Here is a 26,736-nt window from a genome sequence, read left to right as displayed (position 1 = left end):
TGAAGGGCAATTTGTATAGACGGAAGGCGAGCAAATCTAAGTCATTTTCAGGGGTATTTTTAACTCTTTTCCATTAATATTTTTTATATATTTCTTAAATCTTTTTACGTTAGTGATAATGCAAAAAAGACACATAAAAAAGTGCAAACTCAAAGTTGGAAAAACGAAAAAAAGACAAAAGGTAAAGTAAGTCAGTCCATATACCTATTTCTTTTAAACTTTTCTTTCGTCTACCTCCCTCCCCACCTTCCCGGATTGGGGGGGGGGGGGGGGGGGCAACTCTTATTTAAACCCTCAAACCTTATTGCCTTCTCTCATTCTCTGCATGTTTTTATGAGACGCACTAATACACTCTTTTCAACATACAAAAAAGAAATACCAAACCTACCAGAATTAGTCCTTTTTTTTTTTTTTTCATTTGTTATTTTTTTCCTTCTCCCCCTTCTCAAAATACTCTTTAGAGAAGGGGAAATATAGAAGCATATTGACAACTTTGAAAGAGAAAGAAAAAAATGACAGAAAGTGAGAAAGCTAATGATCAAACAAAGAAGCTAAGCAAGAGTTATTTTGATGTTCTTGGAATTTGTTGTACATCTGAAGTGGTTCTTGTTGAAAAAATCCTGAAGAATTTAGAAGGGGTTAAGGAAGTTTCAGTAATTGTCACAACCAAAACTGTCATTGTTATTCATGATTCTCTCCTCATTTCTCAGCACCAAATTGGTAAGAGCCATAGTTTTCTCTGTTTTAATTTCCTCTTGACTTTTTATATAGCTAATACCGATTCTTGGATTTTAACATCCTATATACATGATATATTTAAACCACAAAATTCAAGGGAAATTTTGATATGTTATACTCATCTTTAATTTTAGTCTATATACATGATATGCTATTTTCTTCCAAACTATTACAAAAGAAATATAAACTTTTTATATTTAAAAATAATTTAATTTTATATTTAATTATTGTAGTGAATGATATAACTTTTTAGACACACAAAAGTCATAACATAAATAGTATCATAGGCTTCAAAAGCTCTTTTTCTTGCTTAAATTTCGTATCTAATCGTACATGAACCGAAAGAGTACTATTCTTCATCTTTACTTCAGTACTGACTTTATCTATTTTTAATCAAATTAAGTATTAGATGAAGTCGTTTTTCTTTGAAGAAATCACCAAAAAAAAAAAAAAAAAAAAAAAAAGAGAGATAAAAGGAAACAGAAACGGTTTTCATTTATTCATGTGATGTTTGCTTGTACTAGAACACGATATAAGTATTAATTTGGCAAAATCTCTAAAGTGGTTATTTTTAGAGTATTATATTAGATTGAGTAACTAAGACTTTTTTTTTTTTAATCATAAGGTCATCCATCTAAGACGTCAAAAAAACATGATATTATTTTTCTTAAAATATGGTCAAAAGGCCCAATAAAATGTATAAATTCTCTTTCGAAACGCTACCATATCAAAGACGGCCGAGTTAACCATACACAATTACTTTGTGTCACATTTTATAGGCATAACTTTCGTTTTAATTCATTACCTAAAAAGTCAAATGTTTTTTGTATTTAGAAATAATTTGATCTTAAATTTCTTATGATGTACTAACATCATTAGATGATTTAAGACCACATAAATATTTATAACTTGTTTTAAATCATGAGTTAATTTCGAAAGTCTTACTTTCTTAAATTTCGTAGCAGTCACACCCTCACATGGAGGGAGTAATACTTAAAATTGGTTATTGTGGGAGGACAAAACAAGTTTAAGTTTTTAGAAAAAAAAAATGGAAGAAATCGGGTTGAACAAATTCAAGATTGAACGGTCGACTTGTTATGTAACTATAAAAAAATAGTGAGTGATGATTTGATTTGTCCCCAAAAATTACATAATTGTGATATGAAAGTTAAGTTTCTAGTTGTTAATAATTTGGTGATGGAGGCTTGTGTTGAACCATCAAAGAAAATATTTTGACTTAAGTCGCTTTGCAGCTTCTTTGTGTTGGAAGAGTATTCGTAGGAACAGACAAAATGACTCAAATTAAATTTCATTGTTTATTTTTTCTCCCTTCTTTATTAATTGCTTGTACTACTTTATTTTCTCCACTTTTTCTTAAGGCATTTTCTTGGGTGTGAAGAATTAAGCCGAAAACAAATTTCTACAAATTAAGCGACTTGAACTTTTCTTTTTCATTCTTGGGATTTTCCTTTTTATTTTTTGTTCGAAATTAAATTCAACCTAAATAATAAAATAGGGTTACCAAAACTTATATTTCAGTGGTACGAGTTGGAGCTTTTTAAAAAATATTCTATATGTGTTTGATTTTCGTTACTCTTTCCTTCCCCCTTCTCATAAAGTATGTAATTTGAAAAATAAAATAAAATAAAGAATAGATGCACTTATTTCTTCAACGTTTTGCCCATGTATATCAGAGGTGAAACCTTTGAACCAACATGAAAAACATACCCGAATGACTCATCAGTCATTTTTATTTTTGAATTTAAGTGATGTTCACTAATATAATGTAAGGATACACACACACACATTAAGGGCTATCCGAAAAAATAGTCGGATGATGATTAATATACACATAATATGTATGTATTATGTATATTGACTAGAGATGTAAATATTTTTGAGCGGCCAAAATGTGTAACTAGCCCATCTTGTTAAATGACCTACAACAAAAGGTAATCCTTAGCGGCAAGTTTGGTTGGGAAATTAGAGTAATAACCTGTTGTAATTAATGTGGTATTCTTTACGTTGATGTTTGTATTTATTCCGTAATCTATGTATATTTTCCATTACATGAGTTGATATATCTTTATCTTTTTTTTTTTTAAGTAATTATTGTATATTTTGTGTGGATGTAGTTAAAGCATTGAATCAAGCAAGACTAGAAGCAAGTATAAGAGTAAATGGAGAGAAAAACTACCAAAAGAAATGGCCAAGTCCATTTGCAATTGGTAGTGGAATTTTGCTTGCTCTTTCATTTTTGAAGTACTTTTATCCACTTCTTCAATGGTTAGCACTTGGTGCTGTTGCTGTTGGAATTCCCCCTATTCTTTTTAGGGGTGTAGCTGCCGTTCGCAACCTCACACTTGACATCAACATTCTTGTTTTAATCGCAGGTATTTTGCTTTTTTCCGGCCTTTATTTAACTTTTTAGAAAGCAAAAAAACACACTTTATTGTGAAAATAGTTGAATTTGATATGGTCATAGAATTAATACGAAGCAGAGGAGAAACAATAAGTTATCTCTGTGTGACTCATAAGTCATGAGCTCAAGCAGTGATATCGGCTGCTGATGATTGCATCAGGGTACAACTCTTTTCTGAGCCCGACCTTTTCCAAACCCTACATGAACACGGAATGTGCGTCGGTTATCCTTTTTTATATAATTAATACATGGTCCTACTCTAGCTTTGTGATTGAGATTTATCTCTTGCTTTAATTTATTAGTTTGGATACTTCTTTTATGTGGTGCTTGAATCTTGATTCTTGATTATGCTTTGTGATTCATTGTTTCATAAAAAGCATGCACCATAGGGCATTTAAATATTGTATATTTAATAATGCACCTTTAACTAACCCACAAGATTGGAGTGGGAGGGATGATTCTTGGGTGTTAAATGCTAATACGTATTGGACCACCTTAGTGACTTTCAATAATGAAAGCATGAAAATATATTATGGGATTTATGATTGATATACTTTTTGTGTTAAAATATTGTCTAGTGATCTAGTACTGCGGAAAAATAATCTTTTCTATTCCTATGGGAATAAAATAGTTCAGATTTCAAGATGGATTTAGTGATTTATCAAATACGATAATAGTATTACATATATTATTGACACAAATTAAACAGTTGAATCATACTCAACGAGTCTTTAATCTAATCCTATAACACTACTAGAAATACGCATTTTCCCAACAATTGTTCCTATGGAAATCTCCTAAGAAATTTGGGATTAATTATATTTTGCCTATTTTGGACTAATGGTAAGCTAATGCAACCTTTAATTTCCCGTTTCATCCAAATTTGCAACATGCTATATTTATTGAGCCGGTGAAAAAAAAAAAGAAAATTTCCGTCAAATGAGGCCGCTTGACCAAAATTATTACAACTTCTAGTCAAATATACAATTATGTATAAAATATGTATGTTATATGTATATTATATATTGCATATAAAAATATATATTTACCAATTATTGTTTTGACGTGCAGCTATATACGGTAAAAATCCCTAAAATGAATGCAAAAAAGCAACAAATAAAAAGGTAAGATTAGATGTGATTGAGGGAAAAAAAAAAAAGGAATTTCAATCCCACACAAGATTGTCTAGTAAGGAAAACAACAAAATTGCTTGTGTAACTCTTGCAATATAATCCACAAATGGTTTCCAAGGTGTAAAGCACCAAAAAAGGAGCCCACGTAATGTGTAAATATGTAACGCTTCTCCTTTTTTCCTCAAATAATTGCAAAGAATTTGACTTTAATTAGCTCCAACAGTTTCTTGCCCTTTTCTAGAATGTGACTTGACGGTTATCATATTTCTCTGTCACACTCTTTCCGTTTTCATTTTACATGTTTTAATTTAATTATATACAAAATTTTAAAATATAACGAAAATATTTCAAATCTTATAATACTAAATTAAATGTGTATATGACCTACCAAAAGTATTTTTATTTTTTTAAGTTTTATAATCTTAACCTTGGCAGTTGGCATGTCGTTCATGTAAGGAGTGGCCATTAAGAATAAAATTACAACATTGAAATTACCCAAATTGAAAACATACTAAATATAAAACGTAACATTCTTTTTTAAACAAAATTAAAAAAAAAACATAGGACACATAAATTTAAAAGGGAGGAACTAGAAAGTGTTAAGCTGGGATACCTAATCCAGGCAAGGTTAAAGAATTAAAGAAGTTCTACATCAACGTTACTACCATCATTTTTGTAAATTAAAATTATGTGAGCTGCTAAATTTCACCAGATATATTTTGCGTTAAATTTAAGTTATACACACTGATAGTGTAAAATTTTTAAGGCTACCAACATATAGTTTAGCTCGTGATAGCATATTAGCCCCTTCTTTTGAGGTTTTTTTTTTTTTTTTTTTTTAAGCGGAACTTTGCTAGAAAATGAGACCTGAACTTTCTTTAAGACCCCTTCCCCATTTAGTATAAGGTCCTTCATTTTTCTAATGAGGTAAAAGTAACAGAAAATAAAAGGAAATTTTGTTCATAACTCCAATTTTCAGTCTCTATAGGAGGAAAAACAAAAAATAGAAGAGCTAACTTGCAGTTATATGAGTCCACCTGATACAGCTCAAATAGTGCAGTTACTACTAAATATGTATGAAAAATTAGAAATTGTGAAAAGCAAAAAGTGACTTTTCCTTAGGTACTTTAAACCTTTATCTTTCTGAAAAGTAGCAAGATATGATTCGTTGTAGAAGAAAACGTTACTAAAACTCTTAATTTCTATCTTTTGTGATGTATGATATATCCTTTTGAAAAATTGCTAAGAATCTTGTTACTTTACCATCTTTAGATTGACAACTAGGGGGGGTCACAGAAAATCGAAAAATCAAACTAAACTATAAACCAAATCAAACTGGAAAAAAAAAATCAACACTTGTTTTTTTAGGTTTGATCTTGTTCTTTAATTTTAAAAATCGATAATATTTGGTTTGATTTGATTTTGGTTTAAAGCAAAAAATAATTGAAATGTCGAACCAAACCGACTATATAACTAACTCTGGGAAAGTTATAATTACACATATAATTGAATACCCAAAAATCTAAAAAAGGAAATGGAAAAAAGAGTGACTGAAAGGGAAAAAAAATAAAGTGAAAGTAAAAAATATTAATTTTACTGGAATATAGTGCTAATTTTACAAGGGTCTTAATGTTAAAAATCAAGAAATGGTTTGTAATTCTGATTTTTATAACTTGTTTTGTCATGTGCAGTTGCTGGATCAATTGTTTTACATGATTATTGGGAAGCTGGTACTATTGTCTTCTTGTTCGCCATTGCAGAATGGCTAGAGTCAAGGGCAAGTCACAAGGTCTGTGAATCCTTGTCCTTGTTGAATTTCCTTACACCAAAAATTGTAATGTGTAGATGTATCTAAATTCTAGTGGTATAATTTCTTAGGATGACAGTAATGCTATGTTTTTTATTTGTTGGAATTCCTAAAGTAGGAACACCTAACTTGGTAATTGGCACAGCCTAAGCACATGGTGCATATTGTGAGCTTTAGCCAAACAAACCTCACAAAATTTATCTCTTGGATTAGTCATATCGAGCTTTAAAGTGCACGTACCATGTAATCTTTACATTTTTCTATGTCTCCAATAGAGGATATGTCTAAGGTGTCATATATATTCCCTTATTACGCAAGCTTGTGAGCCTAAAAGCCTACTAGTCATTCTTTGTGACCCGCCATCATTAGGTCGCCCAATGTCATGGGCGTTACATACACCCCCTTTAGTAAATGAGCATTCTTGCTGAGGTTTGCCTAACCATCATATTTGCATTTTGCACGAGTTTCTGATACCATATTTGTCACAATCAAAGCACATCGTACATGTTATCCACTTTGGCCCAAACAGTTTTGTCCCTTGGGGAATGCTTTGTGCCCGAAAGTGCATCTACCATGTAAACATGTCTCTGTGTTATATATAGCACTTCGTTTCTCTCCCTTTGCGATGTCCGATTTGCCTAAGCTGTCATATGTAACCCATCTTCAAAAGCTTGCTAGGCTTAAACCCTATCAGTTATTCTTCTTGACCCGCCCTCATCAGCTGTCCTTAGAAGGCTTTACAATAGACTATAAAACAGTTCTGGTTGGCTTCTGTTCTTTTCCTCAATGACATTATACTCTGGAAATAACCAAAATGCAGCTCCCGTGTGGATCATCAGTGTACTATATTTCATTCTGAAAATAAATTTACTTCGCAGCTATGTTTGAATCAAACAGAGATTAGGTATATTATCTAGGAATTTAGTCCCTTGGGACATAAGAAGCATAAGCATAAGCTTATGTGGTCTTACTTTTTAGCGATGCTATTTATTAGGTGAAACATACTAAGTACTATATAGTAACAATGCTAAAGGAATGGAGATGTCCAATGAATGTTTTGTGTGTGCTAAGCTAAGTTTGTTTCTTTATTTCATTAACTGATATTCTAAATGGATAAAGCATTCTGACAAAATTAAACCTTCATGGTTATGCAGGCTACTGCTGTTATGTCATCACTGGTCAATATAGTCCCTCCAACAGCGGTTTTAGCTGAAAGTGGAGAAGTTGTAAATGTTGATCAAGTCAAGTTGAATAGCATTCTTGCTGTGAAAGCTGGTGAAACTATAACAATTGATGGAATTGTAGTGGAAGGCGACTGTGATGTGGACGAGAAGACTTTGACAGGCGAGTCATTTCCAGTTTCTAAGCAAAAAGATTCGACGGTCTGGGCAGGCACGACAAATCTAAATGGTAAGATAGTATTCCTTCATACTTTATTTATTAAGTTCTGAAACTTTAAGTATTTTCTTGTTAATGGAATTTGCTCATCTCTTCAGGTTATATCAGTGTTAAGACTACAGCTCTGGCTGAAGATTGTGTGGTAGCTAGGATGGCAAAGCTTGTAGAAGATGCTCAGAACAAGAAATCAAAAACTCAAAGATACATTGACAAATGTGCTAAATATTACACACCAGGTTAGTGAATCTAAAATAGTGCCACATCGAGTCATAAAGTGAATGTACCATGTGAACTCGTGTAAATCACCGTATGTACCATGTGAACTCGTGTTCTACCTTATAAATCACTTCATTGTCCTTTCCCTTTCCGATATGGGATTATCCATTGTCTAAGTTATCATATGAACCCCTTCTTCGGAAGCTTGCCAGAAGTAACAGTCATTTTCTTTGACCCACCCTCATTAGCCTACCTTCCGTCATGGTCATGGCACTGCTATATTGGTTCACTTAAACTATTTATTTCCAATTCTTTTCCCACTCCGTGTACAAGTCTGATTTCAACTTGTGATGCATTGCAGCAATTGTGGCTATATCTATTTGTTTGGCAGTAGGTCCTACTGCATTGAGGGTGCACGACCGAAACAGATGGTATCGCTTGGCTTTGGTTGCTTTGGTGAGTGCGTGTCCATGTGCACTTGTGCTATCTACACCAGTTGCTATGTGTTGTGCACTTTCAAAAGCAGCAACTTCAGGTCTTCTGTTTAAAGGAGCAGAGTACCTTGAGACTCTTGCTAAAATCAAAATCATGGCTTTTGACAAAACTGGGACAATAACGAGAGGAGAGTTTGCGGTGACTGAGTTCAAGTCTCTTAGTGATGGTCTTAGCCTCAATACACTGCTTTACTGGTAAAGGTTACTACTCATACATTTTATTTTATGTTGCCAATGAAAATTCAAAATCCTAACTGATTATCGTCGCAACACATTGATAGAGATATAACAAAATCTCTTTGTAGCATATATATGTCCACAATAGATGAAACTGCGAGTGCCAAATTTACATATTCAAAGGTGTTAAATGGCTCTTACATAGTTATGTACAAAATGTTGGTTCCTAATATTGAGGATATTAGATGGAGTACTTATACATTGAGGACTCATAAAAGTATTCTGGTCAAATGAATTTCAGAAACATATTCAATTGATAATCTAAAATTCTTCAAATATTTTTGATGATGAAAAAAAAGTACACACAGGTAGCTGAATAGAAGCATTTTTGTTTTTGTGGTCAAAACGTCTTCGGCACATACACTTAATTCTCTGGTGAATGTTTTCAGGGTATCAAGCATTGAGAGCAAGTCAGGTCATCCGATGGCAGCTGCTCTGGTTGATTATGCACAATCAAATTCTGTTGAGCCTAAGCCTGATAGAGTGGAGCAGTTTCAAAACTTTCCTGGTGAAGGGATATGTGGAAGAATTGACGGAATGGAAATCTACATTGGGAATAGGAAAATTTCTTCAAGAGCTGGATGTACTGCAGGTAAAAGACTGAATTTATGAATATGTAATTTCTCTAGTTGATTTTGCGGATATCCGTGACCTGTTTAGCACTAATGTGGTGGATGTTTGAAATATCAGTGCCAGAAATAGAGGGTGAAAGTTTACAAGGAAAGTCTGTTGGATACATATTTTTGGGCTCATCTCCAGCTGGAATTTTCAGTCTTTCTGATGTTTGTCGAACTGGCGTAAAAGATGCAATGAGAGAACTGAAGCAGATGGGTATCAAAACTGTGATGCTTACAGGTGATAGTTATGCAGCTGCCAACCATGTGCATGATCAGGTATATTCAAAATTCTGCAATTCGCTGAAATGATTACTGCACTCTTTAGCCTATTTAGCTTCAGAATTTTCAGTGATTTCTTATTTCTTTACTCTTCAATCTTAACACAGGTTTAAAATTTCATCTAAACTTAGCAAACTTATTACCCCAGTAAGCGCTTCATCTTTACAGGATCAGCATGGGGCATAATTTACTAATGATAATGTGCTGAGTATTTGAAGCCTATATGATGATTAAAGGTTCAAATGGGTAAACAAAGTTATCATAACAACTAATGTAAGAAATACTTCACAATTCTCCAAAGTTTTGATGATTGTGAATCACAGTGGTAGAAGTATGGATAAACCAGTTATCATCACAACTAATGTAAGAAATATCTCGCCATTGTCCAGAGTTTGGATGATTTTCCGACTTAAAATATTAGAAGTCTTGACCCATGAAAGCTACATCAGACGTACAACATGACATGGTTGACATTTAGCATAGAGAGTCCAGATTTGCATGATATAAGCTGAACCTGAATTCCGAGTATCTAAAATTTCTATTTTTATGAAAATGAGGTGAATGGAAACATTTTTGCAGTTAGGTGGAGCTTTGGATGAATTTCAAGCAGAACTCCTACCAGAGGACAAGGCGACGATCATTAAGGGCTTTCAGAAGGAAGCTCCAACTGCAATGATAGGCGATGGCCTTAATGATGCTCCTGCATTAGCAACAGCTGACGTTGGAATCTCAATGGGCATCTCTGGGTCAGCGCTTGCGAAAGAAACTGGACATGTTATACTAATGACAAATGACATAGGAAGGATACCGAAAGCTGCACGTCTTGCCAGAAGAGTTCGAAGGAAAATAATTGAGAATATGGTTATATCAATCGGTACAAAGGGTGCCATAGTTGCATTGGCAATAGCAGGTTATCCATTGGTTTGGGCTGCTGTCCTCGCAGATGCTGGGACATGCTTGCTAGTGATTTTGAACAGCATGCTACTTCTACGAGGAACTACACATACACATGGGAAAAAAGGTTGTAAATCTTCACATTCTCAATACCACAAAAACAAAGCTTCTTGTTGCAAGTCGGAAAATGCTCCTCAACTATGTTGCTCTGATATTGAGTCACAAAAGAAATGTACAAGGCAATCTTGCTCGTCCGAGGGGTGTCAACCTGTCCCCTCTGGATCAAAGTCATGTGGAAGTAATCAGTGCTCAGACTCCATTGAAAATAATAGTCATCATTCTCACCCGCATCCTCAATGCTGCTCATCCAAGAAATCAGCTACAGTATGCCAATCTGCAGGTTCAGAATCGAAGTCATGTGGAAATAACAATTGCTTAGACTCCATTCACAAGCGTAGTTGTCATTCTTTAACGATATGTTCTTCAGAGATGTCTGCTTCACGATGTCATTCTGCCACTTCAAGCTCCAAATCATGTGGAAGTACTAAGTGCTCCGACTTCAGTGACAAAAATAGTTGTCAATCTCACAAAATTCCTCAAACGTGCTCTACCAATAATATCCATCATTCACATCCCGATCATCAAACATGCGTGTCCAAGATGCGTGCTCCACAAAGCCCATCTGCAACTTCAAGCTCCAAGACATGTGGAAATACAAAGTGCTCAGACACCACTAGCAGGAATTCTTGTCATTCGCATGCTAACTCTGAACCATGCTTTTCAAAGATGTCTGGTCCAGCATGCCAAAATGCTAATTCAGGTACCTACAGAGTTCTTCTTCTTATTCCTTTCCCCCCCTTTAAACCAAACAATAGGATCAAATTATTATTTGTTGATTAGGTTTAAGATTTTCAGGTTTGAGGTCATGCGGAAGTAATAAGTGTCAAGACGCTGCAAACAAGCACGGTGTTCATTCACTTACTAATCCACTCTACGAGGAAAAGATTTTGGAGCAAAAAAACTTGGATTTAGTCCAAAAAAATATGGAATCAAATCATGATCATAGTCATGGCTGCTCTGAAGAGGAACACGATCATCATCCAAATTTAGAAAAGGCATATGACAGTTGTGCATTACAAGAATGCTGTTATATAACCAATGTATCAGAAAGTGGAATTCAGGAAACTGCTCACTGTGATAGCACCCGTCAAACATGCCAAACTGCAATTTCAGGTAGGCGCTACCTTCACTCCTACAATAAAATGTTTGATTAAACCAGAAAGGCAGATAGAATATGCATTCAGATGTCTAGCGTCTCAAAAAATAAGAATGACGGATAATATGCTGCCTCTTCTTTATATGGCAGATAAAGCAGCTAACTAGTTTGAGATTGAGGTGTAATTGATTGATATATGTCGTGACTATAAAATGAAACTTACTAGTTGTTAATTAAATTTGAGAATTTCAGACTCAATGACCTGCGGAAATAATAAGAGCCTGGACTCACTAAACATCCATGGCTGTCATTCACATGCTCATACACCCCACAAGGAGCATGACTTGGAGGAAGAAAACTTGAATGTAGTTGGAGATGATTTGAATCCACATCATGCTGTCGGTCATGGCTGTTTGGACAAGGAACACGATCACTCACATCCAGAGAAGGCATATGACAGTTGTGCAACAGAAGAGTGTTTCTTTTCAGTTCAAGACCATGGCATTTACGACGTATCAGAAAGTGGAATCCAAGAAACTGCTCATTCTGACAGCAAAAAACAGCACATTGCCAACCCTGACAGCTGCAAGCATACACCACAAGATCAGGTAAATCACTGTGGATTTCACTCTAGAACTACCCCTACTGATGAAGAACTAGCCAAACTTGTCAGAAGATGTTGCAAGTACAAACCATGCCACGACGTTGTCCGCTCTGGCTGCAAGAAGCATGCTGCCGAATGTGGTCCAACCGTCCGATCAACCATCAATATCTTACGGGACAACCATCATCATCATCATCATCATCATCTAGATTGCAGTGGTCGTAAGGTTTGTGCGCCATTGGAGAAGAGACACGTTGGGGGATGCTGTGAGAGCTTCAGAAAAGAAAGTTGCCCCAAGAACAATCACCTTGGACCAAGGTTTGGAGGAGGTTTATCAGAAATTGTCATAGAGTAGATGCAATCTGAAGTGTAAATATGTTTGCAACTTTTCTACCTATTTTATCTTCAAGAAGCTGAGCTCCTATTTTGTATCAGCATAGCTATTACAATGGCTTGTATATTAGTCCTAGAAACGCTTGTGTACTCACTGAATTCTCACAAAGTTGGGAACATCAATGTCATTTGCATAAAAAAATCAGTTCATGTTGAAGGCCAACTATATTTATTTATGCACAGTTAAATCCGTCAATCCTATACGACTAGTTAAGAGGCATAGAGAACTTTGAACGGAAAGTATGGGAGTGGACATTGCGCTAATGCTAGTTAATTGAAAAAGAAATCAATATTCAAGATTCAAGATTAGGTAAGTGTTAAGTGTACTAAGGTACATGATTAAAAAACTAAGGCTAGCATTTATCTCAGTCAGACTAAAAGGTCCCAAAATTTTGTGCTTATAACCATTGATGTTTTGTTTCAGAGTAGCTCAATGAGTTGCAATAATTAAATGTTCTTTTGTTCCTTTCATATGTAAGAAGAAACTTGTCCCCTCAATTTCTCTCATTGACCGATGAAAAATCAATTTTTGATTCAATCACTGAAATGTTATAAAGTTCCCTTTTGCGTCAACTCTTTATTTTTCTGTTATATAGTATTTTTTTTAATTACTATTAAGTATTCAATTATCTGAATTACTAGAAATAAGGTGTCCAAATATATGTTAAGTATGCAATAACCTATTAAGTATTCATATGTTCTTTCATTGCCCTATATCTTTAGCTGTCTGAAAAATGAGACTTGTTTTATGGCCTGAAATTCATAGAGTTAATAATTTTGCTAGATTGATGGTATGATCTTTTTTTTTTTTTTTTTTGAATGTGAAGCAATTTTCAGATTGAAATGAACCTTTTGAACTTATCTATGCATTTAATGTGGTTTATTTGGAAAGCTAGGAATAGTTAGGCTTTTAATAATGAAATGTGGGATGTTTCTAGTATTGGTCACAAGCATTATTTGATTACCATGAGTTTAAAGAACTTTTAGTAACCCTACAAATGATACATCTTTGATTGATGAGCAACTAACGTTTTGTCAAGATGAAATTTTGTGTTTTACAGATGCAGGTGTGCAAAGGTACACAGGAGATTCCAGTATTGGTGTTGTGGCAGTTGATGCTCGTAGTTTGATGCTTCATGCCTTTGGCTCTCCAATTCAGTCAGTTGGGAAGCTAATCATTGCTGAAGCAATTGCAATTAGAGAGGCATTGCAGATTGCAGTACGCAAAGGATGGAGGAAAATTTGTATTCTATTGGATGCAAAGGAATTGTAATGATAATTTAGGGACTAAAGTCAGCTCCTTGGATTGTGCAAAACGTATATGAAGATATCAGGCAGCTTCGGGACACCCTAAAGACAATTCGATTTTCTTTTATTAGAAGGAACAAAAATATGTGTAATCACCGCCTAGCTAGTTTTTCGAAGACTTTAGTCGATACGATTTCGTGAGATGAACATTTTCCTACATGGCTTGTACATGAAGCTTGTGACACTTTTGCTTTATTATCAAATGAATGAAAAGGTCAGTCTTTTGATTGAAAAAAATAATCAATGACTCCCTTCATTCCAATTTATATGACATCCAATTTATATGACATTTTTAGTCAGTCTAAAAAAGAATGACACCTTTCCTTTATTTAGTAAAAATTCAAAGTTAAAGTTACATTTTTACCTTTAATCAAATGATTTTTAGTCACACAAATAACTATGATTTGTTTTAAACTACAAGTTTCAGGCGTCTTTGTTTATTTTTTAAACTCTGTACTAAGTCAAACACCTTCGAGAGACAGAGGGAGTAGGTAGTTTGACCAAGTAGCTTAACCCCCTGTTTGGATGGCCGTTTCCTGTGGTTCATTGATGTATGGTTTTCTATGAAACCATGTTTGTATCCATTGTTCTTAAAATTATACGGTATGGTATTGTAAACCCGTTGTAATTCTGTGGTTATATAACTATGAAAAAGTTCAATCTTTGTAACCACAGATTTGGTAGTTTTTGCGTGGTTACATATTTCATTTCTCCATTATACCTCCACCACCCCACCCCACCCTACCCCTCACCCCCATCCCACCCCCAACTACCCCACCCCTTTGCCACCCCACCCCTCACCCTCATCCCACAACCACCCGCCTCACACCACCCACCTCTCCACCACCCACCAAATGACCACCCCCACCTACTTATTTTTTAAAGTTCCTTTTTTTTATCTTTTACCCTAGTTTTATTGATATATATAAACTAATTTCTAATTAAGAGTTAAGAGTATTTTAGTAAACTTACAAGTTATTATACAATACCATACAGTCAAACCAAACAATACAAATGTTACTAAACCACGACAAACAATATAGTCTATCCAAACATTGTGTTCATTAATACAGTACAATACAATACAAAGCGATTGGTACATGAATAACCTTAATAATTAATTAGCTGGCATGAAATTAGAGATCATTTATGCAAATATTTGATCATGAATTCATCAGCAAAAAATTTACGAAACCCCTTTTAGAAAACTTTTGTCCTTTATTCCAGTCTTTATTATCCATTAATCGACAACTGTCATATCCAAACTATCATGTAAGACCTCAGTAAACACCATCTACTCTTCTTCTTTTTTATGCTGTTCAAATTGCCTAGATATGCAAGTTGTTTCTTAATTTTATTTTTATTTTTCCTTGCAGACTTAAATGAGCCTTGTTGTATTTCCGATTGAATACAATCTAATAATTCTTCATTATTTCTATTTTAGTTAACATGGGTGAAACCATATTTCCGTTCAAATAAAGCATAATTTGGAAACTTTAATAATTTCGTGGTACTCGATAATTTTAACGGTTTTTGATTAAATCTGAATGTTGAAAGTTGTTGTATCACGCAAACCAAAAGCTAAAATTGGTTATGTTATAAGCCTACTCTTCTACATATATATTAACGTATACTCTCTGCCTCGCTATGGAAGAATAGATTAATCTTGGACGACAAATTAAGTGATCAAGATTAATGGTTGAAATTTAATGACGAATTCAAAATTTTCACTAAGATATTCAAAATTTAGTGAATTTTTATATATAAAAATTATTTTAAATCTAGACGCAGTATAATTTTATATATACCACTATAATTTTCCATAAAGGAGATGTTCAACTAACTTTCCTTCACGTTTGATTCCTTGTGGAAGAACGGAAATAATACAAATCCATTTTAATTTTTTGCTTTTACTTTGAGAGTGGTGGGGAATTTTGGGAAAAGATATATTTTATATAGCGCTTACGCAAATGTTTTGTTTAACCATCCCATCTCTATAATTCATCGATTCAATTAATTCTTCTTTTTGTCTGGTAAATTCAATTAATTGAAATTCACAATAATTAGAAAGCTTACTGTGGGAAATTTAGTATCCTTTACTAAAGAAAACTTTATTTTCGAGGCTAAAACTCGAGATTTTGTTAATGAGGACCATTCCATCACTCCTTTTGATGGTTATATCACTGATGCTTCATATTACATACAGGGAGATTTTCAACGAATTTTATCCCTTTTAGTGTCATACAACCATATTGACTTTCCAAATTTAGAAGAGCTCACATTTGCAGTAAGGCCTCTTCAAGCAAAGCATATAAGTTGGCCTTGCTCGAGCTGGCATAACTTGTAAGTTGAAGAGAATAAGGGATTTTTGGTCAATGAAGCTGAAGGACAATCGTATTCTCTATCAAAACTTTTGATAATAAGTGGGGTCTTAAATAAGAATTTTAGCTTTGTTCAATAATCAATAATATCTATTATTCAAGTCGAAAGCAATGAATACAATCGCCATCTAACTCAGATTTTATATTGTGGTTGACAAAAACACCCATTACCTGCATCTGTATGATCTATCTCCGTTTTGTAAATACTCTTTAATTTCCTGCTTTTCTTTCTGCTATAAAACTTCAATCGTTTCGAAAAAAAAAAGGTTTATGATCTAAATTTGCAATGTCTATTTGTCATATACTTCTGACAATTCTTGATGTAATTATAGTAGTCCAATTAACTCCGGGGTGGTATGGTACATGGGATAAGAATAATAATTTCGGGATAGAATTTGGGATTAACATTTTCGCATATTTGGTGTGGAGTATTAGCTAATTTTGGGATAACTTTTACATTAAAATGGTGTGATTAGTTATCCCATATAAAAGGCGAGATAACTGATCCCGTGAGATAGCCTATCTCATAAGATATCCCACTATTATACCAAACAACCCCGATTTATATTTGAATCCATTAATGCACTGTGTGATTTGGTTTTGTGTTATCAATTTCTTCAAGGATCGCTCAAAATCAACAAAGAGTTGTATATTTACACTCAATATTGTTCTATAATTTTTTTCATGGTATCAGAGCTTTGATTCGAACCCTAATTATTTTGTATCCTTAGTCTTATTCAACGTCCTTTAATGGCCAATTCATCTTCCTCCACTCTCTTCCTTTCACCAAAATCTCTGCTTCAATTCATACCTATATGTCCCATGAAATTGAAATTCTCAAGCTATCTTAGCTTGTTTGAGAACTCAGATAAGCAGTTGATACAGACCCTGAAAATTGGTGACATTATTGTCAAGGAACTAGCATCTAATGTTGTGGTAAATGAAAAGAATGAAGAAAACCTCAACCATAAGTTCATAAAATGAGAAGAAAAGGGTGTATTGGCGAGAAATTGACTAACTTAAACTATGAGTAAAGAATCAATGCTCCTTATTAGTGGCTGCACTTCTGCCATATAAATCTGGGAGTCTTGAGGATAATTACCTACAAGCTAACAAGGATAAGGAATTTCAATTGAAGCAACAAATTCAGGGTATCAAGATGGAATCAAAATCTGTAGATTAATACATACAAGAATTCAAAGAAATTTGTGATAGCCTCACCGCTTTACACAAACCATTAGGCGAAGATAGTAAGGTTATATATTTTGCTAAACGTCTTGGAAACAAATACAAAACCTTGAGAAGATATGATATGAGAGAAGAAGATAGAGAGAAGGATCATGTTTGTTAATGCACTGAGAGGGTATGATATGAGAGAAGATAGCGAGAAGGATCATGTTGATCAAGCAATGGTTTTTCAAACCTGGAAAATACAAAGAGGTCAATTGAGACCCAAGTTTAACACATACAACATTGGCTAATTGGGGAGACAATCTGGTTTTCAAAATAATCAGAGAAGCTCTCAAACACAGGCAAATTCATGCCAAAGTTGTGGAAGAAACAATCACACTGCTATCTCTTGCTTTTATAGGTGGGATTAATCCTACAAATCTCAAAATGGAACTCTACAAGGACTTTCTGCATCAACAATCAATGAATTATCAGACAACAATCTTTAACTGGATATTAGAGTAAGCTCGTAGTTGTATCTTTGCTAATGTCCAACTTGAGAGGGGATAATAGAGAGAACGTGTAGGTGTAAAGCCTAATTAGCTTAGGATTAGTATTTAAACAGTGACATAACTTAAGATTAGTTATGTTACTGAGATTGAGATGGTAGAGTCCAATCCAATCGAAATAGAGAAGGCATAATTATATAATGAAACAACTGCCTCACGTAGAGAAGCAAGAAAAGAAAACACAAAGAGTTGTACTTTACACTCAATATTGTTCTATAATCTTCTTTAGTATTTATCGATTACAACTCTGTTGAGTATGATTTTGATGAAGATAAATAAAATACGGTTGTCGTGGAGTTGTGCTTTAAGTTATACCCTATTTTAACCTAAGTCAAAATAGTTTATAACATTCCGGTAATTCCGGGGTTATTTAAAGTTAAGGAGTCGCCACCTAATTAATTATGGTGAATTAGGGAACCTAAAGTTAATTAAAGTAATTATCTAAAGTTGATTTTATTTTTAAAGTCTACGAAATCAAATGATTCTAGGTACGGGTTCAACTAACCTAGAAGGAAGGTATTAGGCATCCTCTAAATTCCATTAATAATGGTTAACCGACCGGACTTATGTTAATTAATTAGACTAAGTGTAAATATAAAATTATAGAAAAGAAAATAGCTTTGTAAGTATTTCTAAAGTTATAGATAAACATGTAAGAATGCTATTTAAAATAGGACTTGTAGAAGAAAAACAATAATTTGCATAAAAGAGTTTAGTTGTAAGTAAACTAAAAAAAAAAAAAAAAAAGGGATATGTAACGTTTTATATATATTTGGAGAAAATAAGTTATGCTGACTTAACAAATTAAAAGAGTTATAGTAAGATTAATATTAATAAAATTTTAAAAGTTTTGTAGAAAGACTATTAGTTCAATATAAACTGTGCGAAAGTTGTTTTAACAAATACGTATTTCAACTGTTGGAAAGGAGCTAAAGTGGAACAATTATCCATGAAAATTAGTTCGTTTTCTTATTTCTCAAAACAAGCTAATGTTAGTGCGTAAAATTTATGACGCTTTGGAAGCATATTTTTCCTTCTAACTAAAAATATGCCAAACTTACGAGGAACAATTAAACTCACTTGATTTAAAACCTAAATTTACTAATTAAGACATCCTAATATAAAATAGGCTTGGTTAAACATAAGCAGCTAAGTATTTATCATAATCACACAGCTAGGTAAATGTTAGTCACACAAGTCATTTAAATCACGCCAACAAATAAAAAAGTGACGTAAAATGATTTTAGCCATTTTTGGCTTTCACGAAAGGGGAATGATGCTCTGCAATTCTCTGTTAGAGCAAAGTGAATATTGAAGACGGTGGATGATATACGGACTCCGTGAGAAGTGTCGTTGAGTCTCAGAGTAAAACCCTTCGGCTCCGGTATGTCATGCAAAACAAGAAGAGAAATGAAAAGGATTAGAAAGAAAACCCCATTAAAGTAATTATGGAGGATAAAGAAGAAAGTTAAAGAACTTATACTAAAAAATTTCCCAAAAACATTATATTTACTATTAACTTCTACAATCTGAAAAATAGAAAAATCCAAAACCAATGCCCGCATATCGAAACGTAATACACATCAGCTTCCTCCTATCATACTACTAAAGTAGAACCCAAAGAAACATTTTTCATGGACAGAAAGTCCAATAACATATCATAGTAATATAAGAGAGTCACCCCAAAACACAAAAGCACCTATCTTTACCTTTGGAATCACACGCAAGACTTAGCTAATACCAAATAAAGAAAACATTTACTTAACTCAAACATCCATCATATTTAAAATGAGGGTAATGACAGTTCAACTACACAATTAGATCAATGTACTAAACTTAAAGCTACCACTATCCTAAACAGTGAAGTAGAGGGTCAGTGAAAGAGCCAAACATATATATATATCAAGGTTACAAGGCAGCCGAACACTTCAAAGGCATGTCTTAGGACTGTTGTAGTATCGAATTGTTCTAACTCAGCTTGGGTTATGATTTTAGCTTAAATCGAAAACTATGTTGAAGAATGCTATTCAAAAAGGTTCACACAGATCATTACCCGCAACAAATCTATCTTATATAATTTAAAGAAAAGTGGCAATTACAGGTTCACCTAGCAACAAAAAAAAAAAATCCAAACTTGTCTTCAAAACATGTACTAAATTTCCCTAGAATCTAGAACAAATCTCAAGTTCAAGCTTACCTCTTATTCTTGTTATATTAAGTAATGAACAGGCTTAGACCACATAACAACAAGCGTATATACATATCATGTCGCGGTGTCACATTCTAGATTAACTATCCCCAAGAAATTTTCAACCCGAAACAGTCCTTAAGGCTCAAATCAAGTTTCCACAGTAGAATATACAAAACCAGAGTATGTTAATAGCCATGCCAAACAACAATTTATAAAAAAAAAATCTTGATCACCTATTAATCCCCTAAACTAAACTTCCAATGATATCACCTTAAACTAAGCATAACGAGAAACTGAAAAGCACGCTGAACTGGAGAGAAACAATCTTGGGAAAGGGAGTCTCATATTCAAGCTATGCATATCCTTCAAACTCATAGAGGTAGTTAACATAAACAATCCATCTCGAATGGTAAAAATTTTAACGTTACAAGTAAAACGTAGAGATTGACTTCCCCATTACATTAAACCATAGAAATCCACAACAGATCTTCTTATTATTAAAGAATACTCGAAATATGCATTCTAGTATAAACAACGACGATTAGACTTTAATAAGAATGGGGTCTCTATATCAATCAACAATAGCCTTCAAGAGGTCATAACAAACAGCAAACTGATGCCACAGAATTAAATCACGAACGGTAATTACAAGCCATCGGAATATGATTTTTTATGCTAACGAATCTCAACAGAACAATAAATCAAAAGAGCATCAGATTTTACCTGTTGATGGTGCAGTGAACGGGCGTCGACGACCTCGAATCTACCCTCGATCTCAAAGTAACAGCAGAATTGAAAGAGTAAAACTACTTAATACTTCAAATGAGTATATATAGATATAATGATTGAAAATATAGGTATTTCAAGGGGGTTTGAGGCGGCTGACCGAACTGCTTTGAATGGGTAACGAAGTGAATATTTATAGGTATAAAATCCCAATCTAGGGTTTCGATTTGGGCGAGGTTTGGCTCCAAACAAAGGTTCAAGGAGCCGTTTGAATTTAAAAGTCGAATCTTTAAAGTTGATTTTTCAGAAAATTCAGAAAGCATTTTTTGGCTATTTGTGTTGACTGTATAGATTCTTGTGCGAAAATGGAATGGTCAAGATCTGCCATGGCTGAGGCAAAGCTTGGACCTTTCCTTGAAATGAAAAGAGAACGAAGAAGGACAAGAGGCGCGTCTGAGTTGGAAAGAAAGAAGTTTGGTTTTTTTTGTCTAAAATAGAGGAAGAGAGCAGAACGTTTTGCACGAAAAAAAGGGTGGCTCGAAGTCTGCCATTGCTATGGTGATATGGATCTTTGTTCAAAGAGGAAAGGGGTGAGGGAGACGATGAGAGAGCTGCGGCTGGTTGAAAGAGATTAGGTTTTTTTTAGGTTTCAACTGAATAAATGGGCCGGGTCAAAGTAAATGGGTAATGGGCTGGTCCGTTGGGTAGGGCATAATGTGGGCTGGACGAATTAAACGTGTAGTGGACTGATTTGGGCTCAAATGTTGGTCCGTAATATGGGTTCTTCCTTCTTTATTTTAATTATTCTTGGGCTTTTAACTTAATAATTAGTACAATATATATTATGATAATTAATGATTAATATGTAGAAAATAAAGGGCTTGATAAAGTATAATTAATTTAACGAAAATAAAGTGATGACGAACCCTTTTGAAATTTGTGATAAAGTGATGTTAGTAATAGTGAAAAAATGAAAAATAACGATATTAATAGTGAAAAATGTTTAGCTCGCTAATAAATTTAGAAGCCCGCAGAAATAAAAATAGGAATAAAGGAGGGACGAAATTGGGTGTCAACACTTTATTCATACATTGTCAAAAAAATAATAAAGATAAGGAAAAAGGAATTTAGCAATAATTTGTTGTCTAGAAGAATAAAATTTATTGCTAAATTACCATATGATTAATGTGAATAATTTTCCTATATTATTAAATTTTCAGCTGCAGGGATATAGCAAAAAGAAGTTAAAATTGAACAAGGAGCCAACAAGATCCTAATCCGATAAGGAAAGGAGTTCGAGTTGACTTCTACTTGATATCCCTCTTCTACTTGGACTCTAACAAGATCGTAGGAGCGTATACACCTATCAAATAAGTTCATTCATGTCTTGAAAACTCAAGCATTCACAAAATACTTCAACAGATACCTTCTTCTTGCATTCCAAGAGAAAAAGGCCTTTTACATAGGTCGAAGCAAATTCTCCTTTGTGTCAACTCTAGTGAATGTAATAGGTTTGAATTGTAATCTCTTATCATCTTTCTTAGAAGCATTTTTTGAGGTTAAAATCACTTTCTAAGTTTGTTGTTTTAGTGAAGTTTAGTTTAAATCCTACAGGTGTAGGTCGTGGTTTTTACATCCATTCGAATATGGATGGTTTTTCACGTTTAAATCTCTTGTGCAATATTTCCTTTTCTTTGCATGTTTTTATGTCTGGAAAACTAAGTTGGAACGCACTTGTGTAACAAAGTCTACAACTGTTAGATATAAGCAGAAAACTTAGTAATAGCCCCCCCCCCCCCCCCCCCCCCCCGGCCCCGGCCGCTCCCTTCTTGTGTCTATCTAGGAGTCAAGTATATCAAACTCTACCTTATAGATCACTTAGGTGTAAAACTTCAATCCACTAAAAGTCTCACCTCTTCTATTATTCCTCAGGAAATGTTCATGTATTCACCTAGATAAGACTTTACATGCACTCAGCGTTCATATCAAACGGTATTAAGTTATTATAGTTAAGTCATAAATTAAGGTGAAAATGAGTATTAATTCATTATAGAATACTGATAAGAGTATATGTAAAGACATGTCATGTATTCATTAGGTTGATGTGAACATCAAGTGCAGTAAGTTTTTTTCCATTCGCCCCTACTACAAAAAAAATAAAAAAATTCAAAGGAACAAAAAGAAAAAGAAAAAGAAAAAGAAAAAGAAAAAGAAACCCTCTTTCCCCCTCTCTTTCCTCAAAGATATGATTCTATTTTTCCCACTTTATTCAAATTCAAACATTCCTTCCACCAATGACTATTATTTTCTCCATCACTAATTGGACCTCAACACACACTCAAAGGTCAGAACCCTTTTTTTTGGAGCCAGAACAAGTTGCAATAATCCATAATTGGAGGGTTTTGGATGTCAATAATTGAGTATCAACTTTATGAGCCCATTTCTGCTTCACTCTCTTGGATGCATATAGTAAGCACTTTCTTTTTTGGGCATGGTACCTCCGACATAGAACATTTTCAAACCGGATGCACTTTATTACTATTAACTAGAGATCATTCCCATATACTCATTAATCATTCTTAATTATGTGTAACACCCCGTAAATTTGGGTTAGGTGTGGATGTATGAAAATCAGTATAAAGTTGATATTTTAGCCATATGAATCTATTCGGGATGAATTCGGGAGATAAACAGTCGTTTTGAAGTCAAACCAAAAAGTGAAGATTTTAAGGCCTTCTAAATTCGTCTAAGTCTGAGACAGTCTGTACTTGTGGCCAGTTGTCTGGTATGTTTGTTAGGAATTTGAGAAAACTCAAAACATGAAAGTTGTAGGTCTTTGAAATACCTTTCCAACCATATACTATGGAGCTCAAATGGAGCTCTGTACTAGAAGTTATGCCCGTTTTATTAGACGTTGCGTAGTCTGCACGAAGTGCTATGCGAAGTGCCCTTCAGGTGCGCGATCGCACACCAGAGGCAGTGCTACTGCCTGCACTGCACGATCAGCTGCGCGAAGTGGGCATCCAGTTGCGCGGCCGCGCACCGAAAATGTTGTTTTAAAAGCCTAACTTCGTTATATTCATTCCCACTTAGTTTTAAACCTATTTTTCTGAGGAAAAAAACACCAAAGAAGTCCCTCTAACCCTAAGGTGAGTCCATGCTCAATCTCCATCAATCATACAACAAAGTTCATCTCTTCTTGATCATAAATCATCTCTCCAAACCCTAGGTTCTTGAAAATTCAAGAAGAGGAAGAAGAGAGGCGTGTGGGATTCCATCAAAAGGTAAGACTATTGATTTTATGAGATTATTATTATGTTTTAGAAATGGAATAGTTGGTAGAATCATGAAATAGGATTGATTTAGATGCACTCTATTAAAGACAAAACCCTAGTATTTTTGCTGTAGAATTTCCTCCGACCACCCATATTAAATTGATGTTTTCCACTTATCTAACCATTGGATCGAGCCAAAATTTCGATTGAGTGGTCCCAACATATAGGTCTTAAATGTGAACGGTGAAGATCGGATTTAGAGGTCTGTAGCTATGCGTTTCAAGCTATGAACAGTAGCTGCGAATTTGGTGAATATCTATAGTTTATTGGTCATACAAACCTCAATTAGATGTAGAATGATTCTTTGAAGCATGGAGCTTACGTTTGGAATATTTTAACGGGATTTAAAGTATGTCTCTTTTGAACATACTCTTTTGACTATGAAGGTGATTTGTATGTCTCTCTTTTGAAAACTTATTTTGGATGAAAACTATTGTTGGAAGTATAAATTCCATTCAAGGTTCTTTAATGAATGAAAAGAAAAGTAATCTTTTCATGTTTCTTGAACTCTAATTTGTCTAAATGGTGGTTAATGTGTGTGAGGGGACAAACCCACATTAAACCTAGATTGTAACAAACCCTATATATGTATATGATATTATGAACGTCTTCCTCTATAAGAGATGCTTAATAATGATGGTTAAGGGTTGGTAATGATATTCTCAGTGATGAATTAGGACATGGAAATCTTTCGTAAAGAAGTTAAACGTTTTCAAAACATTGATTGAAATGACTTATTCTTTCAATATGGCATAATGAACCTCAATGACAATTGATGATGTGACTACATTACAAATGAATTATGAATTGGCTTCTATGCTTGTTTTGCCTAGCTACTCGAGAGGAAGGGTAGCCACTATGGATCCTAGTGTGATAATGCCTAGCCATTCGGGAGGAAGAGTGGCCACTTCCGGGTTCGCTAACTGGGGTGTGATTTATGCCTAGCTATTCGGGAGGAAGGATAGCTACCGCGAATTACATATTCCGGTGTGATGCGCTGTGTTTAGGGACCCTTTAAGGTCATCCCTTCGATGTTATTGATTTGGGCCTGTATTGGCATGTGTGATATTCTTATTCTCTCATGGAATTGTTGTTGATAATCATGATCAATTGAAAGGCCTATTTGAAGTTGTAACTTGAAAAGAGGCTTTATAATCGGTTTGATACTTCTTATTGAGATACACAAACTAAATAACTGTTCTTACATTGCTTTCACATGACTTTCAAGACTGATTTCTTTATGTATTATGTATTTTATTTTTATATTACTTGTTGTCCCCGAGGCACTCACTGAGTACGAAAGTACTCAGGCATACCATTGTTGTTTTTGATGGTATGTTAGGTAACTGAGAAGAGTAGGTTCGTGATACCCTCGACGCTTAGGAGAACTTGCTTCTGCTGTTGATTTGGTGAGCTCACATCCTTGTTCGTGGGGACACTTCCAGTTTCATTTATTATTCTAGATTTTCGGGCTACATTCCGAAGTTAGATGACTGTTGTGTCTCTTAGAAGCTCTATAGACAGTTGTCAGAATTGTGGGTAGATAGTCAAAGGCTCGTATGACTCAATGGGTGTTTGCCACGTTTATGACTATTTACTTATATTAGACTTCCGCTGATTTTATTTCATAATTGTGATCCTGATATATGCAGTTACTTATAACTTTGTTTAATCTAATAAGGAAAGATTATTAAAAATGAACTTGATGTTACATTTATTTTATAAACTGTTGGAGACGAGTATTGAACCTGGCGGGTTCAAGTGTTATTATTGTGTCATTTATGTTCTTCCGATGTTGTTCATGACGTCGGATGCCGGTTACGTCCAGGGTGGGTTTTGAGGCGTGACATTACGAGTGTCGAAATTTCTGGTGGATGTTTTAAAATTTAAAAATGTTGACATTTCAATAGGAGTACAATTTCAATTGCACAGAGTATGTACTTTTTTCAATGTTTACGATTTATTGTACAAGATTCTTTTTTGGTTTCACACCTAATGTTTGGTACAGACTTTGAGGTCTAAATAATAGGATTTGCGCCCGAAAATCTCACTTTGGGGGTAAAGTTCTTTCGATTCAAGGCAACTCCAATTTTAGGGTCTGAACCCAAACCTCTAGTAAAGGATGAAAATATACTTACCACTCTACCACGTCCGTTGAACAAGATTGAACCAACTATGTTAGGTACAAGATTCACTATTTATAAACAATTCTAAAAATCAAATAAAAATTGAACCAACTATGTTTCTTAAACATTGATTTCTTGTATAACGGCGATGTCCAGATAAATTATGCTCACCTTGACTATTTTGGTGGGTATCTGCTACCTTCCAATAAAAGCAGGTATCAAATAGCTTTCCCTGCCAATGCTTAGGCTGATGAGAAGAAATTATCTAATTTTTTTTTATTTCTACAGAAAATTAAACTCTAATCACATAAGGTTCGCCCTTCATTGACAAGAAAGGCCCGTATTTTGCTGATGTTAAATAAACCTACTAACCTTGTAAAAAACGTAAGAGGGTTGTTTCGTCCACCTAGGGTAGACAAATGAGAAAAAATTATCAAATATTTTTTGTTTTAATGAAATTTAAACCATAAGAACATAGTTTT

The 26,736-nt window shown here is 34.2% G+C and overlaps 1 protein-coding gene across 2 annotated transcripts; it reads left to right on the top strand.

Moving 5' to 3' along the window:
* The first annotated feature begins 316 nt into the window (after positions 1-316).
* On the top strand, positions 317-12,605 carry LOC132603267 (cadmium/zinc-transporting ATPase HMA3-like). Of its 2 annotated transcripts, none has more exons than XM_060316246.1 (11): positions 317-720; positions 2,874-3,131; positions 5,985-6,082; positions 7,255-7,510; positions 7,597-7,734; positions 8,076-8,403; positions 8,835-9,037; positions 9,136-9,338; positions 9,921-11,055; positions 11,151-11,468; positions 11,704-12,605. In XM_060316246.1, the coding sequence occupies exons 1-11, from the start codon at positions 513-515 to the stop codon at positions 12,408-12,410; spliced, it is 3,852 nt and encodes a 1,283-aa protein (XP_060172229.1). In that variant the 5' UTR covers positions 317-512; the 3' UTR covers positions 12,411-12,605. The 2 variants fall into 2 exon arrangements, with proteins under 2 accessions (XP_060172229.1, XP_060172228.1); XM_060316245.1 differs by having other exon boundaries at positions 11,136-11,468.
* The last annotated feature ends 14,131 nt before the right edge of the window (positions 12,606-26,736 follow it).

This window comes from Lycium barbarum, chromosome 7 (assembly GCF_019175385.1).
Source record: "Lycium barbarum isolate Lr01 chromosome 7, ASM1917538v2, whole genome shotgun sequence".
Taxonomy (NCBI): Eukaryota; Viridiplantae; Streptophyta; class Magnoliopsida; order Solanales; family Solanaceae; genus Lycium; species Lycium barbarum.
Note: the sequence above shows the minus strand (reverse complement) of the source record. Positions and strands in the feature narration are given on the sequence as shown.